Here is an 18,881-nt window from a genome sequence, read left to right on the forward strand (position 1 = left end):
TGTGGCATCCCCTCTTCTTTTTATACCAGTCTGCAAATGTCTGGGGACTGAGGAGACAAGTTGCTCAAGTTTAGGAATAGGAATGTCGCCCCATTCTTGTCTTATACAGGCTTCTAGTTGCTCAACTGTCTTAGGTCTTCTTTGTCGCATCTTCCTCTTTATGATGCGCCAAATTTTTTTTAATGGGTGAAAGATCTGGACTGCAGGTGGCCATTTCAGTACCCGGATCCTTCTTCTACACAGCTATGATGTTGTAATTGATGCAGTATGTGGTCTGGCATTGTCATGTTGAAAAATGCAAGGTCTTCCCTTAAAGAGACGAGGTCTGGATGGGAGCATGTGGTGTTCTAGAACTTGGATATACCTTTCAGCATTGATGGTGCCGTTCCAGATGGGTAAGCGGCCCATACCACACGCGCGCATGCAACCCCAAACCATCAGAGATGCAGGCTTCTGAACTGAGCGCTGATAACAACTTATATAATATATTATCTTTCTTCGAGTTACAAAAATGGATTTTTCCATTAAATATGTCAAATGTCTCTAGTTACTTTCTAAAACTACCTAATACTGTTTTTTCTATGTACTTCAGTTCAGCTTTTCTATATATCACCCAAATGAATGTTCTATTAAGGAGACCACACTTTAGCAGGAAGGGTGGGACAAATAAAAAGGTGGAATGAGATAATTGGTTGCTTCACAGGTGCCATTGTGCAACATGGCTTATTAACATTATTCTTGTGAAGTCTCTGTATATGTAACTGTACTGTGGAAGGTTCACTGTAAACACATCATTATTAATGTGTTAAGCAGTTTTCTTTTTTATTATTTCCCCTGACAAGCAATTAGTCATTACTGTGAATGTCCAGACAGTATTGAAGGAAAGACTAGTTTTAGATGTAGGACCTGGATATCCTCTTCTGTCCATTAACAAAAAGTAAAATTTCTCCTGTATATTTCACATGAAAATGACCCAAAGATAACCCAGAATTGATGGAACCATGGAGTTTGCAAATTTGCAGCCCTCAGTTCATGACCTGAAGCTTCAAAATTCCTCCACAGCCACGTGAAAGACTCATCGCCAGTTATTACAAAAGATTAATTACAGTTGCATAACCAGTTATGTTTCGGGGGCAATTACTTTTTCAACTAGGGTCAAGACATAAATGAAATCTTAAAAAAAAAATAAAACCATTCATGTTAGAATCCTTTTCAAAATTCTGTTTATTTGTTAATATTTTCCCTTTCTATTCCATCCGTTTCAGCTCGGAAGACCACCTGCCTCCACCCCTTGCCATGTAATACAACAACAATATTAACAGTATTATATTTCCGTGGGCCACTCGCTGACTTGCTGAGTTGCACATTTACAGATAAAACCTCATCACTCGCAGGAAACCGTAACTAGAAAGAGATTTAAGTGTTACTTATTAAACTCTCATGATGTGCAGGTATGGACCACGGAGGAGACGAACCAGACGCAAAAGGTAACCCCGTCCTCATGTGAGCGACTCACATGGATCTATAGGCTGTTCCTATGGAAAACTCTAGTAGCAAATAAACACCAAATGAAAAAGAACTCACCAGAAGTAGAGGATCAGGTAGAAGGTAATCGTAATGAATCAGACAAGCATTTATAATGAAATACAATGTTTTGTTGTTTATGATATGATGTACCTGAGCTACGTATGCAGAGCTTAAAGTTCTCTGATGATGCTCTGGATGAGTAGAAGCATAAAATGAAGACTTTTCTGTTAAATAACCAGACATGAAAAAACACCACCACAAAATGAATATATAACATAAAATGTGCCTGGAAATTCATTCTGAGGAAATTAAGCTTTGAAATCATCTCGTCTTGTTTGCTGTTTTCTTACATTAATCTGTTGTATATGAAAAAGGTATTTTTTTATATTAATATTTCGGTGATGTTTATGGGACAGAGGGAAGCGGAAAAGATATGAAAGTGGACTTTTCAGTCATATTTACACTGAGGTGCGAATACAATACAGACTGCATCAGACCAACATACGTTTATTTAACAATGTATATATATAAAAAAGTGCAAATATGTTATTTGGATTTTATTTTAGATAAAGTTACATTGACTGGTGTCAACCTCGAGAGTCCATTGTTTGCGCCAAAAATTCCTGAAATTGAAAGAAAAAAAAAAAAACAAGACATTTTTTCACATATTCAAATGAGGCTCATAGCTCATGAATTTATTAAAAGCAGACTAACACACATCTGAACATGTTCCCAGTGTTAGATTTCCTCATTGAACCATGATTAAGGAAGATTTTAATTACCTTAATGGGGTCAGAACCAGCAGGACTTTCTGCTCCCCTTTCGCCACCTTTCAGCTCGCTGAACCTCACGTATTCCTGAGCGAGACTAATGGCATCTCCCTTCCTATTACACGAGAAGTGATGAGCCAGAAAAACACATGAAAGGAAATTAACCAACAACCATTTTAGAATGTTAAGGGACAATACTATAGAAATAAAACTTGGATATATTTTAGAGTATCAATGTGCAGTTTGTATAGCAGTACAGATTATCTGACCTCTAAAAATAACTCAACATACAGCCATTATTGTCTAAATAACTTGCAACAAAAGTAAGTACACCCTTAGTGATAACAGCTGTACGTCGTGTCACAGTGCAAAGCCACATGTCCTGTTCATCATGTTCATGTTTTTGTCTGCTTGACACGACCATACAAATTTGTGTATCTTGTATTAAAGCAGTTGGTGCTTTGAGTCCAATTAAAACCCTGAAACTGAGGTACAGTACAGTGGTCAGGGTCATACAAAGGTTTTCCAAGATGGGTTTCCACTCGAAACAGAAATCACAAGGGTCCATTAAAGAAGTTGAGTTCTTGTACTGTACGTCAGGTGCAAACGCTGCTTCAAAAACAGCCGCACGAGTGCTGCAGCGTCGCTTTAGAGGTCGCAGAAGTGGAAGATCCACTTGTCAGTGCTCAGACGTACACCAAGTAACAAGTCGGTTTACATGGCTGCCGTCCCAGAAAGAAGCTTCTTCTAAAGCTGCTCACAAGAATCATGAGAATAAGATAAACTTGTTTGGCTCAGATGGTGTCCAGCATGTGTGGTGACACACTGGTGAGCAGGACCAAGAAAATGATATCTTGCCTACACTCAAGCATGGTGGTGGTAGCATTATGGTCTGGGGCTGCATGAGTCCTGCGGTACCATGGATTCCAACATAAACTCTGACATTCTGAAGCAGAACATGATGCCCTCCCTACAGAAAACTGGCCGAACGGTGGTTTTCCAACATAATAACGACTCCAAACACACCACCAAGATCACAACTGCCTTTCTGAGAAAGCTGAAGGTGATGCAGTGTGTCTCCAGACCTGAACCCTTTTGAGCACCTGTGGGGCATCGTCAAAGGAGGAGGTGGAGAAGCACCACGCATCTGTGACGTCATTATGGAGGAGAAGAAGAGGATCCCAGCAACAACCTGTGCAGCTCTGGTGAATTCCATGCCAGGAGGATTAAGGCTTTTGACAGCCCTATGTATATATAAACACACACACACACACACACACACACCGATCTCCAAACCGGCAGCTCTTGTGGGATGTTCCCGGTCTGCAATGGTCAGTAGCTATCAAAAGTGCTCCAAGGAAGGAACAGTGTTGGACAGGGTCATGGGTGGAGGATCATTAATGCATGTGGGGAGGGAAGTCTGGTCCGTGTGGTCCAATTCAACAGACAGGCTCCTGTAGCTCAAACTGCTGAAGAAGTTAATGCTGTAGAATGTCCTGAAGAAGGACAGCTGAGAAGATAATCGGAGTCTCTCTCCCCTCTATCATGGACATTTACACCACACACTGCATCCGCAAAGCACACAGCATTGTGGATGACCACACACATCCGTCACACACATACTTCACCCTCCTACCATCAGGAAAACGGTTCCGAAGCATTCGGGCCGTCACATCAAGACTGTGCAACAGTTTTTCCATAAACCGTCAGGCTCCTGAACAAACATCTGGACTGAACTCTCTCTCACACACACACACACACACACACACACACACACACACACACACACACACACACACACACACACACACACACATTTACACACAACTGAGTGACTGATCTGTACAACCGGACTCAACACACATACACTTCACACACCCAGGTTTCAGCACCATTCAGCACCATTCACACCTCTCATTATAGCAAAATGTTTACATGCCGTTTGTTGCTAATCTTCCGGGACTTGCTCTTTTTGCACAATATTCTGTCAATCCTTTGGCCACTGATCACTTTTTTTTTGATTGCTGCTATCATATTTTTATACTATTATAGAATTGCAAAATTCTGTTTACATTTCTGTTTACATTTCTGCTACTGTGCACCTTATCCTGTCACGACAGGTTTTACTGGCGGAGCTACTGCTATTTTTATATTTTGTGTACTGTGTATTGTCCTGCACTGTCCTGTGTTGTCTTGCACTGTCTTGTGTTGTCTCTTGCACTGTTTGCACCAGTTGCACACATGCACTTTATGTGGCGAGGATCTTAGTTCCTGGCCCTGTGTTCTTCTGCTCTGTGACTGTTGTTTTATGTAGCACCTAGGTTCAGGAGAAACGTTGTTTCATTTCACTGTATACTGCATCAGCTATATAAGGTTGAAATGACAATAAAAGCTTCTTGACTTGACTGTTAATGATTGATGGATGGATGGATGGATCAGGACTGCTTTAGCAGCTAAAGAGGACCAACACAATATATATATATATATATATATATATATATATATATATATATATATATATATAGTGTTGGTCCTCTTTAGCTGCTAAAGCAGTCCTGATCCATCCATCAATCATTAATATACACACACACACAAAGCAGTGTGATTCATCATTTTTAATTTGCCATCATTTAAACAGGATGGTTCAAAATTTCACTAAAACACCGGTGAAAGCAGTGATATTTAGGAGCAACTCGCCTGTTGTGATTGTTCAGGTAGTTGATCATCTCTTCCACCTGATCACGCTGAGCCTTCAACACCAAGTGCTTCAGGAGCGGTCGAAAGTGCTCGCTCGTTATCAGGCTCTGGTAGCGTCCACTTTTGAAGAGGAACGTCAGCACAGTGTCCCTGATCTGCAAAACAATGACAAAATGCTCATAAATCACCCAAACAAACCCACCGACCTACCAGCCCACACACCCACATAACCCCCCACACTATAACCCTCCACAATAGATGTGCCCACCTAACGCTTATATACACCTCCCTCACACCCAAACCCAGTCCACTTACCCACCACACACGTCCACCTGCCTACTCAACACCTACACCCCCCACCTTCTCCACACACCAACCCATCCAAAGACACCCACACCACACACACACACACACACACACACAGGTGTAAAAAAAAAAAGGCAGCTGAACCTGAGAAGGAAAGCCTGCGAGTTCTCCTGTGCCCATACTCTCCACCAGCTGATCCAGGATGGTCGTCGGATTACAGGATAACAGTAGAGTCTGATTGGGAATGTAATAGAAAAAAAACAATGAACATTTATCTACACTTCAGAAGTACCTTGTTTGGTTTATTTGCTATAATGTGTAGAGTCCTAAGCGTTAAGATATACCTTTCTAGTTTCTAGTTTAATCACTCAATGCGGTAATAAACGCAAGTGTTTCTGTTCCCATCTCCTGTAGTGTTTTATTCCTCTTACACCACAGCCATTTTCCAACACACAAGACCCACATCATTCATCACATTACATTGTTATAAACAGTCTTCATAGTGGCTGTGAGGCGTCAGTCATCACCTCCTTAGTTTTGTTAAAGTTGACTGAGTAAAGGAAGCGTTTTGAAAACGAGTCTGTTGCACAAAACTAAGCGACTCCTACTGATCAATGAGAATTGAGCATTCAGTGTGCACACATATAACCAGTTATAACTTATAACAGTCTTTGTCTTACTCTAGGATTAAAGCTTTTAGCTGTATAACACTAGATGGCGTTTAGATCATGCTTGTACTACTAGCCTAATACTAAATATGTTTAAAAAATGTTATTTTGTTCATGTATTGCAATACACATGATGCCAGTAAAGTGTGATACTGGTAAGGTTGGCACAGGGTTAGCAGTGTCGTTGTAGATGTAATTAATGCAAATGTGGATCCCACTATGTTCTGGTTCAATACTTTTTTTTTTTTTTTCTTTCTTTCTTTTTTTTTTTTTTTTTAAAATATGGTTTGCATATGGTGCATATTGCATAGGTGTGTCCCTAATGATGATAATGATTTCCCAGAAATTAGATTCTATTCCTAAAATAAAAAATGCCCCAATACACCTTGTGTACAGTATTCCACAATATCGTATCGCAACCCCTGTATCGTATTGCCAAATTCTTAATGCACAGCCCTATTCAGTGTTTGATATAAAAGGCAATGTATTACCAGCTCCCATACAGCCTTTGGAATATTGATTGTAAACCTGAAAACCCTTTTGGTGGCCCATGACGAGCTCACCTGGATTTGCTGTTCCCTCTTTCTGGAGCAGGGGATGAGTAAGAGCGTGCCGAGCGAGAAGGCCACCAAGTTGAACTGGGCGAAGCGCTTGGCGATGCCGACGAGATCCAGATTCAACAGGAACGGACATCTGATCACAAATCACAGGCAAAACACCATTAAAGCTTTACGCCATGTGGAGAGAATCTGCTAAGGAATTGCCGTTGAAATCCAATAATACGCAAACATCGCTTTGTCTATTCGAATCTTACGGAAAAAAGACCTACTTTAGTAGAAGAACAAACGTCTTATAGAACGTGGCTTGTTGAACTGGACTCAAAGGAAGAGATGCTGCGAAATACAACGAAACATTTAGCTCTCTGATACGATGAAACATTTAGCTCTCTGTCCCACACACACTTATATACAAGCAAGTAATACAGAAATTCAGTTATTTACCCGTGATAAAAGGGGCCAGAATCACGCTGCGCCAGGTTCTGGAGAAATTTGGGAGCTGACAAAAAAAGAATTCAATTCAACATTTAAATTTTTTTTTCCATAATTGACTGCAGTTTACAGCTAAAAAGATTATATAAGATAATAAAACTACGATATAATAATAATAATAATAGTCCCATGTTTAATTTGCATGAAAATCGATTAAACTGCTAGTGGCAAGCGAGTTAGCTAGCTAGGGGGCGCTGATGTGCATAAAAAATTTATAATAATAATTTTTTATATAATAATTTTTATAAACGTACAGAAAATATAAAATGTGAAGAGGAAGACTTGGCAGTCGTCATCATTTTCTAGTTTTTGAGGTAAAAAACTTTTTTTCGAAGAGATAAAATAAATAAATATGGAGAAGATTATCGCAGGTTTAGATATATGCGTTAGCAATTTCTCTTCATATTCTAGTAGGAAAAAAAAAGAAAAAAAAAATTTTATTCAAGTGCGTCTGGCATCCCGATGTGTTTAAATACAAAATGGTTTTGGTGGCAAAGTGGCACAGTTTTACGCGGGTGGGTTTAATATGTTACGACTGAACAGCGTAAACGGATAAAACCACGCATTCGTTTTCTTTTTCTGGTTGCTGCACAAGACGAGACATTTGTGTTTTCTAGTTTACTATTCAGCACCAAATAAAAAAAAAATCAATAAATAATTATAATAAATACTACACAATAATTTAAACTTAGTGAATAAATGAACACACACCCCAAAGAAAATGTGATATTTGTGTGGTTACAGGAATAAAAGATTACCTCTAAAAGACTGGGCACGGCACGAAGAGTTTCCAGAATCTTCTGCAAGTAGCTGATCTAAACAGGGGGCAAATCATACCACAGTTTATAAGATTGAAACATGCATAAACAACAATAATATAGAAACGTCACTTGAATCCTCTTGCATAAGTTTTAAGTCCTTCAGGGCGAAGAACAGAAGCAGTTAATACACTGTTTATGTGTCTGGGCTTGTAGGAGGGTAATCGTGCTGACGTTACTGCTGGCTGTACGTGTGAACAGATTCAATTGTCTCGGACATAAAAAGACCAAAAAAAGAAAACAAAAGTGCTTTTCTTTAAGCTTTTTATCTCCGTGAAGTGTAATATATTAGAAAATTTCATTTAAAGAGGGAAATATGACTAAATATTACTCAAAAATTCTAAAAACCTAGTTTTTTCATGGTTTTCTTGAGAGTCACGTGTATGTTCTTTTTGTTTCTATGCAACAAATCCAGGTGATTTAACAGGATCCATTTCCAACACATTCTCACCTTAGACAGTAACAGTGAGTTTTTTTATTTTATAAATACGTTATGTTCTACTTCACAAGTTTCTGTTTATATTTGGAGAACATGAAAACATATAATTCTGAACCAACATGGCTGCCATTCTGTCTGGACTGAGGCTCATTGCAACCTCGAGACGATGAGCCGAAGCGAATGTGCGAGTTCTGTAAGTGTGATTTAAAGAGAAAACAGTGTTGATATCTATCATGGAACGGCCTGCACAGTCGCTGCACCTGAATCCTGTTGAACTGCACTGGGATGAACGAGATCACAAAAAAGAAATCCCCAACATGGAAGAACATCTTTGGCAAGTTTTACAAGAGGCACAGCAGAAGTGTCTCAGCTGAACGTCTGGAGAAACGAACTGTGCATTACCATGTTAAACGCCAGCAGTTTCTGCAGCACGCCGCTCCACAGCTGTGTGTCATACACCTCGTACTCCAAACACAAATCTGCTACTAGACGAACAGCCTACACACACACACACACACACACACACACACACACACACACACAAGCATAGAGTTACAACAAAACAAAAAACCTTAGCAAACAGAGTATTATATCCAGTGTTAAGAGACAACAGAGGAAAAAAAAAAAATGAGGCGTCCCTGCTACCTGAGGTTCGTTGCTGTGGTTCTTCCATAAACCCTTAATCATTCCCTCTTTTGGACTACTGAGAAACCGCTCCAGATTGTAGGGAATGTTGAGTGCCTCCAGCTGAGAGAGGTACATGTAGCATTTCAGGTAATACCTGTGAGGGAAAAAATAATAAATCTGTAATAAAAATCTAATAAAAGCTCTTGAGCCATTAAAAATTGCGAAAGCAAATATAGACAATTCTCGAATTGTAACTATTGGGTTTACACAACGAAAACAATTCAATTCCGTGCAGCCGATGACACAGAGCAGCTTCACTTCGCGGTGAGGGAAAAACACCCCGACACAACGTGAGGAAGAGAAGAACCAGACTCAAATACATCTTTTCATTATACTCCCATCATTTTTAAGGTGATTATTCATTAATGGACACCAGAGTGTGAACCTCTTTGTGACAATTGCAGCAGACGGTTTATATTAATTACAGTCCGAAACCGTCCTCGTGGTTCCTCAATGAAATTGTTTACTGCTTTATTAAAAGCGCTCGAGAGGAAAAGCAACTCATGATGTTTTTACTGCAAAGTGATATATGATGAAAGATAAACCAAAAAACTTTAGTCACTCACTTGACTTTATCTCTAGGGGTGTGAGACAGAGCCTCTAATGTCTCGGAGTCGGCGATGTGAATGAGGCAGAGCAGAGCACGACTGCGGTGCTCAAAGGTCAGTCTGAGACCCGATCCTCCCAACAGCTGAAGAACAAATAAAAGGGAAAGAAGGAAAGACAAAGGCATTTATTTTGATGTCTTCATTTTTCCATCCCAATACCACTTACAGGCCAAAAACTAAATGTTTGACTTTAACCAGCATCAGTAAAAGATTTTTACTGACAAACGATTACCCATGTTTCTGCACTCAGGATGGGACTGAGCAGACGAGCCCTCATATCCATAGGATGCATCTGCAGCAAATACACCACTCTGTGAAACAAAGAAAACATGGAATACGTGGAGAAAAACCCTATGTCTCGTCTTCAGAAGCCTGTATTTGGGGGACGTGAAGTATACTGGAGGAGCATTTCATTCACCTCATCAGATCAGGATCATCATTTAGATCAGTCACAGAGTCCTGGTACTGGACGTCCTGTAATGACGTAAAGACTGTTATTAATCAGGGGATCGCACAGAATTGAAGCTCCTGAACATGTCTGAAAGTCCCTCACCTTGCCATTCGTCTGCCCTGTTTTGCAAAGCCACTTCTCTAAAAGGATGTTACGGATCTTGAGAAGGTCAACGCAGTTAATGGACGCGATCTCTGCAGCAACTGCGTGGATGTCTGGTCAAACAGGAGTAAATGTGAGTAAATTCGATCCTTAAAAATAGCTCAGTTTTAATCAGCTGTTTAAACACACCACAGAGCTGCAGGATTCTTGACGGGATTAGAAGTTTGATTTCTTTTTTTTCTTCTTTTGGATTGAGAGAGAATTTTGTGAGAAATTCGTGCATTACAGCAGCATCATTTCCCAGGCAGATGCTGTATTTGTGAACCACTTCTTTCATTTCTTTTTTATTACAAATTGTATCCAATAATCACAAAGGGACAAGCACAATCAATAAATAGACAGGATTTTGCAAATATCATTCAGAATAAATTTTAGTTTTTTCCCCAAAACCTTTCATGACCAAAATACAAATCTGTACCTTTCTGTAGTTTTCCAGAACTGTGCATTACTATAGATTTATAGGCACATCTTACTCTAGTTATAAATCACCAGCTTCAAAGAAGAAACTCCACACCGTAGTGTAGCACAATTAACACCACTGAGATTGCATAAGTATTGATGCTGAGGTATTAATTACTGGTTCTGCAGGTTTGCACGCTGAGATTTGATCTCACCAGGGTAGGTCTTTCCAGCAGGACTCTTCATGCGCTCCACCACTGAGCTGTGCTCAAACAGGGCCACGATGAGACGACCGGGAAGTCCTGTGAGTTTCAGTAGCTCGGGGCAGTCCAGCTGGAAAGTCATGAGCGCGTTCTCTGTGGCTGAGCGCTGGTACTGCAGCTGCAGCTTCGAGGTGAACATCTCCCCCCTCGTCCGTAGCTCCTCCTAAACAAACACACGTCAGTAGGGGTGCACAGAAACAGAGATGGGATCAAAATAGATAATTGCATACCTACACACAGACACAGACACAGACACAGACACAGACACAGACACAGACACACATATATATATATATATATATAAAAATTTATATAAAAATTATTTCAGGGGAAAAATTACGTCATTTTAAAAATACTGGATCTAAAACGTCAAAAAAGTCAAGACGGAGCTGTTTTATTTTTTTACTGTGCAGCATCTGGAAACTGAGTAAACCAGTTGCTGTCCCCTCATGTTCTGATACAGGATTATAGCTGATCAACAGTCCTGCGTCTTCTTCCGTGTATTTTTTGTTTCTTGATGCACTAAATGTTTTCAAATGGTGAAAGAAACATTGTAATGCATCGCCGCCAGAAGAGTTGTGATTTTCGTCCTTGTCCCTTGCACACAGAGATTTCTCTAGATCTGAAACTTTGGAGGATAATATGTATTGTAAAATTTGGGCTATTTAAAGTCTTTGCAATTCGATGTTGGGGAACATTATTCTGAATCCGTTGAACAACTTGACTTTTTTTTTTGTCGATTGGTAAACCTCTGCCCATCTTTTCTTATTAGATCCTGTTTTATTTTAGACATGCACGTTAACGACCTGCGGCAAATTAGCCTCGTTAGTTCCTCCATCTGCTTTTTTCCAGTGACAATTACTTTTTCAGCCTTTTTCTTGCCATTTTGCCACTTTTTTGAAACGTGTTGCAATATCGTTGTATTCAGTTTTTCACACAGCAGCCGTATACATGTACATACATAGTAAGAACAGAAAAAAAAACAGCACCTATGGGACACAGTTCTATTAAAAATCTAAGGCACACCAGTATTCATAACGGTCAAGACAAACATTTTATTTATAGATACAACTAAGGATTCATCAGCAACAAATATCAATTTAAAAATGTATTAACTTTTAAACCATCTTATTTATATGGTAACCAACCTGTAGAGTGTCAGACTTTAGCAATTTGTGTACAAGGTCCAAGCTGAATTTCAGAAACATGGTTTTCTCTGAACCTGTAAGAAGCAAAACACACACACACACACACACACACACACACACCACACACACACACACTCTAAATGCGAGCTAAAAGAAAGAACATTTTTACTACAGGTACAGTATAGCACTAAAAAGCGCATTAAGAAACTAAGTACCAAATTTGGCAGGTTTTTTCTTAAGCTAATTAAAAAAAAAAAAAAAACCCTGACAGGAATTTCAACTTTCCAGAGGCAGCTGGGAACAAAGAAATCCCTCCGGCCAATCGTGTTACATCACCAGTTTAAGGCCTGAGCTGAAGTCTAAATGCAAGGAAGTTCATAGGAGTGATTTCAAAGCAGAAAAAAAAAAAAAAAGATCAAAATGATTCGGACCGACCTGCAGGAACATCCTGAGCAATTTTGTGCACGGTGGCTGCAGCTAGTTCCAGGTTCTGAATGCAGACTGTGTGTCTGAATATGTTCTGGATCACGGCGTTGGTGTCTCTGCTGGGGCCATGAGCCTGTGAGCGCTTCATCTGGTCAAGCAGCAAAGGCATCAGCTTGTTCTTGAACACATGATTCACGGTCAGAATGTAAAGCTTATCCAGGTTAACCTGCAGGAAAAACGGGGAAAGATTGGAGAATCATGGTATCCACCAAACGCAGACAAATTCAACGGAACATTTTACACATTATACCCCGTAGAGATTAAACTCATGTACTGGCGAGATCTCTACCATCTGTCAAGTCTACTGGGACTCTTCCTCACATGTTTTGGAGTAGTCCAACCATAGAAGCTTTTTTGGAAGTATGTAATAGCAATAATCATATTGAAGAATCATATTGACCCTATAGTTTGGATACTGGGTGATGTTTGCTCACTTCATATGACTCGTAATGAAAAAGATTTTATTTTGCTTGCAATAAAAATGTATATTTAAACACTGGAAATAGGAAACCGCCCAGAAAGAAAACACGGGATTAATGAGCAGGTGTCCGATAGTACTCCTAATATTATTTTGGGCAAAACCCCCACAAACTCTGAATGAATTTGGACCCCTTTTCTCAGCATCTTACCACTGTTAGACCCTATTGACTGACAATTCGCATATTAATATATACAGTCATGTCTAGCTTTTGAGAATCTTCTGGTCTACTTCACTTTGTCAGGCAGCTCCTATTTAAGAGATTTCTTGATTGTGAAAAGTTGTGGCAGTAATCAGAGAGAAATTAAACTCAGGTGTGATAAACCACAGTTTTAACAGGGGGCAAACACTTTTTCACACAGGACCAAGAAGTTTTGAATTTTGTTTTCCCTCAATAATAAAAAGAAATTCATTTAAAAACTGCATGTTGTGTTCAATTGTGTTATCTTCAACTAATATTTAAATTAGTTTGATGATCTGAAACATTTAAGTGTGACAAACATGCAATCAGGAAGGGGGCAAACACTTTTTCACACCACTGTATATTAGGGGTGAAACGATACGTGCGAAAAGTTTCAGTTCAGGGATTTTGGTTCACGTATTAAATGGTGTTTGTTAAGTCGCCGCCTCACCCTTTCAGCGCAGTGTCAATTTGTTTTTACTTTTTTTTTTGAAAATATGTTGAAAATATTCACAACAATGCCAGAAGAGTTACAAAAATAAAAAAAATAATAAACAAACTATATTTAGCGCAGTGCCACTGTGGCTACTCACTCCGTTTTGTAGTGAGTTGTAAAAGTGTCGTTAATTTTGTTTTGCGTTTTGTTTGTTTTTACGACAGTCTAGCGATATGTATTCATGAACGTTTTATGTGCAGGTTACAAAGTTTTTCTTAAAAGGAGAAAATCCTGACAGTTCTGCATATCGAGGGAGTGAATGAATGAAGGATGGAAGGAATGAAGACATTTGTTAAAGTCTGCTGAAATCAGTAGAACATTTAAATGAAACATTTCAGTCTTTAAAAATAGCGCAAATAGTGTCTAGCTCAGGGGTGGCCAACCAGTCAGAGACCGAGAGCCACATTTTTGACTGTGTTACCGCAAAAAGCCACATCATACACATGGGCACACATGAACATCACCCATCCTTTCCTCTTCAGCTCAGCCAGATTTATTGTAAATGTCACACACCAACATAATGACAGAAATTGTCATTTTCAACAATGAACATTGTGTGCACTGTCTCACACACACAAACTCAGTTTAAACAAGTCCACAAACAAAAATATAATAATGTACAATAGCGCTTTTCTTTTACTATGCATGTTACTTAGTGGGACTTTTGGCATTTCTTGCCTTGAACAATCCCCTTCAAATCTGCCTCGTATTCCGTTGTTGCAACTCGAAGCAATTCTTTCACATGTGCGTCAGTCAGAACAGATCGATGCTTTGATTTCACGTGTTTCAGGGTAGAAAACAGGGACTTGGTGGGTTTTTTTATGCGCGTGTTCACTTCGCTTGAGTTCATTACGGTATTTTCGTCAAATGCGCATGTGTGTGAGATGAATATACCGCAGGGGGGGCAATTAATTTTTACAAGGGGCCACATGAGAAACCTGAATTGTGTCAGAGGGCCACACCAATGATAATATTTTAGGGATGCACCGAAATGAAAATTCAATTCAAAAGGCAATGAAATCCATAATTTTTTGTGTTCTGCCTTTTGCCTTGGCACCATCACTGGAAAACTTTCCTGCCTTTTCAAAAACGTCCCCTACAGACGGAGTGCGCATGCTCGGATTGACTTTACTTTTCTGCGTCGCGTTCTTCTCATATTTAGAAGGCAATCGGGATGTTTGGATTTCAGGTAATAAATTAAACCCGACTTGGAGAAACTCTTTGCAGATACACCCCCTCTTGAAATGTCAGCATTGCATGTTTTGCAAATCGCTCTCCACACACATGTTGCTCTTTTCCAGCTAAACGTGTGCTGCTGCGCTTTTTTATTGCGTCATTACAATTGTGTTTCTGCCGTGTTGTTTCGGTGATTTTCCGAAAATTCTCGGTGCGTCCCTGTAATTTATGATTGGCCTCATGCCATGGTCTGATATATCGCAAAGTTTCCCAGTAGGGGTAAGCTCATTTAAGTCTTAAAAATACCGTATTGAACTCAAGCAAAGCGAACACGCACATTAAAAATCAAACACACAAAAATCGATATGAACGTAAGAGCCGCATGAAACCAGCCAAAGAGCCGCATGCGGCTCGCGAGCCGCGGGTTGGCCACCCCTGGTCTAGCTAATGTAAACTAATTTAAGGTTTCTATTTATTTACTTGTATTTAATCAATTTAATTTGTGGCAATTTAATCGATATCATAAAAGTGTATCACATTCATTTGATTTATTCCATTTGATTTTTATATATTTTATTTGTATAACTGAATGGTGAATTTTGTGCACTGTTACCAAAAACAAAAAAATGTTGACACATTAAATGTATTTGTATATTTCACACCTGTACATTCCCAAGAAACACGATTTCAACAACATCTAAAAAGATTGGATCATTATTAAGACTATGGTCAATGTTAAAAGCGCTTTAGAAATAAAGCTGAATTGAAAAAGAGAAACGCACATGAACTATTATGAGAATGGACAGTGGGCTGAGTTTATTATATACACAATTATTTTATTAATTACATTATATTATCAGGTAAGATATAGAAGAAGGAGCACACACCAGACTATGTCTATACAGAGGAAGAACACATCAGGGAGATGTGGTGGAGCCATCGCAAGATATATCTGAGAAAAATCTATTTATTTATCTTTCAAAACTCGTGCAGGCAGCAACAGGAAGCCAGTAAAGAGACGCAATGGTGTACTGTGAGAGAATTTTGGGGGCAATGTGTTTTACCTTCATGAGTTTGGATATGAGCAGTATCGTGGGTAATGTCTCCTCATTCAGTTCGGGTGCTGAAACACACACACACACACACACACACACACACACACACACACACACACACACACACACACACACACACACCAAACAATTTAAATATAGTAAAAAAACGGTCAATAGGCTACAGTTCAATAATCAATTAACCAAATAAGAGCTTTATTTTAAATTGAATGTAAATGGAGTACATTTCGAAGACCTTACAATGATACTCACAAATAATCTTCCAGAAATAGAGGTTGGTCTGGAGAAGAAGGTGAAACGGCAAGCGAGTGTTGGCCAGAGGAGTCGACTCCATTGAGTTCTCCAGAAGGTACGTGCTCTCGACATCAGTGGGAGGAGACGTACGCTTGTGGGACTTCAGATGCTGGAGCAATCCCATCATCTGTACAGATGTAGCCAAATAAACACAGCCAACAAGTAAACACCTCTAATCAAGTTTGTTGGGAAACTATTCCAAAGGACGATCTCAAGAGGTTGACTGAGGGAACGCTTAAAGTGTGCCAATTTTAATACAATGTTGAAAACTTTAAAAATAAAGAAAAAACACTGAATTGCAGATGTGTCTAAATGTGTAGGTCAGGTCTTCTGGAGAAGTTTTTACCAGCATAGTATCCTGCCCTGGATCGTGTGGCCTTTGCTAGTGTATGAAGTGCCTATTACAAATTATTAATATTATTACAACGATCAGGACCCTGAAGAGAAAGAGAAGCAGCTATCTGTGAAGGTGGCCTGGTTTACCAACAAAGCCTGAGCAGTGCTGCTTTATACGGCACCATGGATAATCTGCAACTCCCAGTTAGCAGCCTCACTGAAGAGTTCATGGTGTCAAGAACAAGGGAAGTACAGCATATAGAGAGTCTAGGGATCCAAAGGTAGCAGCCAGCTGGCATACAGGTGCGAAGAGGCAGGAAATGAAGTGCAGAGAAATTGCTGGAAGTTGCTGAGTCACGGTTGAGGCACAGGGCACTGGTGGGGCCCATAGCAACAGGGCGTTGTGAGAATTGACAATACTCAAGACAAAAAACGTCAACAACTTGTTCAGGAGGAACTGCGGGCAGGGGTGGAAGAAGTAAGAGTTAGGCGGATGATGGGAATGGGAGAGCAGGGAGCTTGGAGTAGATGGTTCAGTGTTCGACAACGTAAGATCACCTGGGCTGCTATTTGGAGAGCAGATTTCCATTGTATCAGATTCTTAGTCCAAACTGTCTATGATGTATAACCAAGCCCTGCAAATTTTCACGTCTGGGGCAATAGTGTCCCTTTTGTTCAGGAAGGGAATCCCCTAGATCATCTTAGTAGCTGCCCAAAAGCCCTTGGAGACGAGCGCTATCTTTTGCACCACGACAAAGTACTTAAGGCAGTTGCTTAGAGCTTAGCCATAGCCATTAATGCCAACAAGGGCCACCACAACTGAGAGCAAAGTCTGGTCTCCTCACTACTGCTAAAGACTGGCAGTTAGAGGTGGAGCTTAATAAACGGCTGAAGATTCTTACCATAACACACAAACAGCTTCATCCAGACATGATCATTGTTTTAGATTCCACCAAGCAATTGAGTTTATTGAAACTCACTGTGCCATTGGAAGATGGCCAATGAGAGGAAGTGTGCAAAGTACCAAGAGCTAGTTGAAGAAGAGTGTAATATGCAGGACTGGAAGACTCGTAAGCCCTTAAAGGTGTGCGGCAGAGGATTTGTAGGGCGTTCACTCTGCAAGTTACTTATGCTACTAGGCATCAATGGGGATGCAAATAGGAAGGTGATTAGAACGGCAACTGAAGCCGCAGAGAAAGCCACTAGGTGGCTTTGATTTAAGAAGGCAGAACCGTGGGCAATCGCTACTGGTACACAGGCCGGGGTCCCCGGCTGGGTTGCCTAGACCAGGGTGTCTGAAAGACGCGAAATACCCAATGACTTCAGGATACATCATGTCTGATGATGTGTCCCAAAGCATCTGCATGATGTATCTTTTAATGTAGCAAATAATCAAGAAGTTGGAACATACTGGAAGATTTGCATTTGGAATGAAAGTTAACTGCTTCTCAAGAGTCTTCATATTCAGTGTTCCAAACATGTTATCACTTAATAACATTTAGGTTATTTTTAGGTTTCATTCACTCGGCTATAAATAAACAAACGTATCGTACCTGGTTGAGTGGTAAAACAGTGGTGCTCTCCTCTGCGGACTGAATGGTCTTGAGGACCCTCTCAATTCGCTCGTAGTTGTATGGACTCAGCTGTAGCAAACCCACAAAAACTATTGAGCACCTCATCATCACACTAATCAGGTCAATCTAGATTTCTTTAGCTGTGCGAGTCTGACCTTGGTGAGTGCAGTGTGCAGACTGATAACCAGGTCTGCAGTGGAGCTCAGTTGAGGAACAATGCGTAGGACATGTTCCAGAACATCTTCATGCCCTACTTCTGCGTGTTCATCCCCTTCGTCCAGTACTGAATCCCCTGCTCCGACTTCACACTGCTTATGATCTGCTTTCTCCTGCAGCAGCAGCGTGGTGATGTAGAGGTTAAGCGCAGAGTCACTGTCCAGCCCATAGGTTCTGCATAACATGAAGATGATTATCAAACTAAGCCTCCGAGCCCTGGAGAGAACTCCAACAGATTCAAACTGGAGAAAAATGGAGGAGTGGGGAGAAAACAGCGAGAGGCGAGCAGAAGATTCAGCCAAAGTAAACGGCAGAAAGATCCGAAGTTTGGGATCATTTCAAACTAAAACAAAGAAAGCTCTGTATCTCCTTCTGGATTGTATGAGACATCTCTGGCAGTACTGTTTTTTGTGTGAACATGTTGAGTAACTCACCTGCAGTAATTCTTTAAGATCTCAGGGGTCATGTTTCTGTTCTTGACAAGTACAGGAATCAGATTCCGCTTGCTCTCTGAACACTGTCTAAACACTGACTGAATGGAAATCTGGGGAAAGAACACAGTAGTTCATGGACATATTT

The 18,881-nt window shown here is 40.1% G+C and overlaps 1 protein-coding gene across 3 annotated transcripts in view; it reads right to left on the reverse strand.

The window, feature by feature from the left end:
• Positions 1-2,018: 2,018 nt before the first annotated feature.
• Positions 2,019-18,881, reverse strand: part of kntc1 (kinetochore associated 1) — a 46,887-nt gene continuing 30,024 nt past the window's right edge. For all 3 annotated transcript variants that reach the window (XM_046842006.1, XM_046842008.1, XM_046842009.1), the window contains 22 exons: positions 18,737-18,846; positions 18,242-18,476; positions 18,066-18,155; positions 16,135-16,303; positions 15,874-15,932; positions 12,428-12,644; positions 11,993-12,066; positions 10,797-11,007; positions 10,123-10,235; positions 9,988-10,043; positions 9,802-9,880; positions 9,528-9,652; positions 8,920-9,055; positions 8,677-8,772; positions 7,776-7,832; positions 6,970-7,024; positions 6,798-6,861; positions 6,532-6,661; positions 5,445-5,534; positions 4,995-5,149; positions 2,310-2,412; positions 2,019-2,150 (listed from right to left, as the gene is read on the reverse strand). In XM_046842006.1, coding sequence (XP_046697962.1) covers positions 2,115-2,150; positions 2,310-2,412; positions 4,995-5,149; positions 5,445-5,534; positions 6,532-6,661; positions 6,798-6,861; positions 6,970-7,024; positions 7,776-7,832; positions 8,677-8,772; positions 8,920-9,055; positions 9,528-9,652; positions 9,802-9,880; positions 9,988-10,043; positions 10,123-10,235; positions 10,797-11,007; positions 11,993-12,066; positions 12,428-12,644; positions 15,874-15,932; positions 16,135-16,303; positions 18,066-18,155; positions 18,242-18,476; positions 18,737-18,846 — 2,460 coding nt within the window. In that variant the 3' untranslated portion in view covers positions 2,019-2,114. The remainder of the gene's footprint in view (positions 2,151-2,309; positions 2,413-4,994; positions 5,150-5,444; positions 5,535-6,531; positions 6,662-6,797; positions 6,862-6,969; positions 7,025-7,775; positions 7,833-8,676; positions 8,773-8,919; positions 9,056-9,527; positions 9,653-9,801; positions 9,881-9,987; positions 10,044-10,122; positions 10,236-10,796; positions 11,008-11,992; positions 12,067-12,427; positions 12,645-15,873; positions 15,933-16,134; positions 16,304-18,065; positions 18,156-18,241; positions 18,477-18,736; positions 18,847-18,881) is intronic.

This window comes from Silurus meridionalis, chromosome 27, assembly GCF_014805685.1.
Source record: "Silurus meridionalis isolate SWU-2019-XX chromosome 27, ASM1480568v1, whole genome shotgun sequence".
NCBI lineage: Eukaryota > Metazoa > Chordata > Actinopteri > Siluriformes > Siluridae > Silurus > Silurus meridionalis.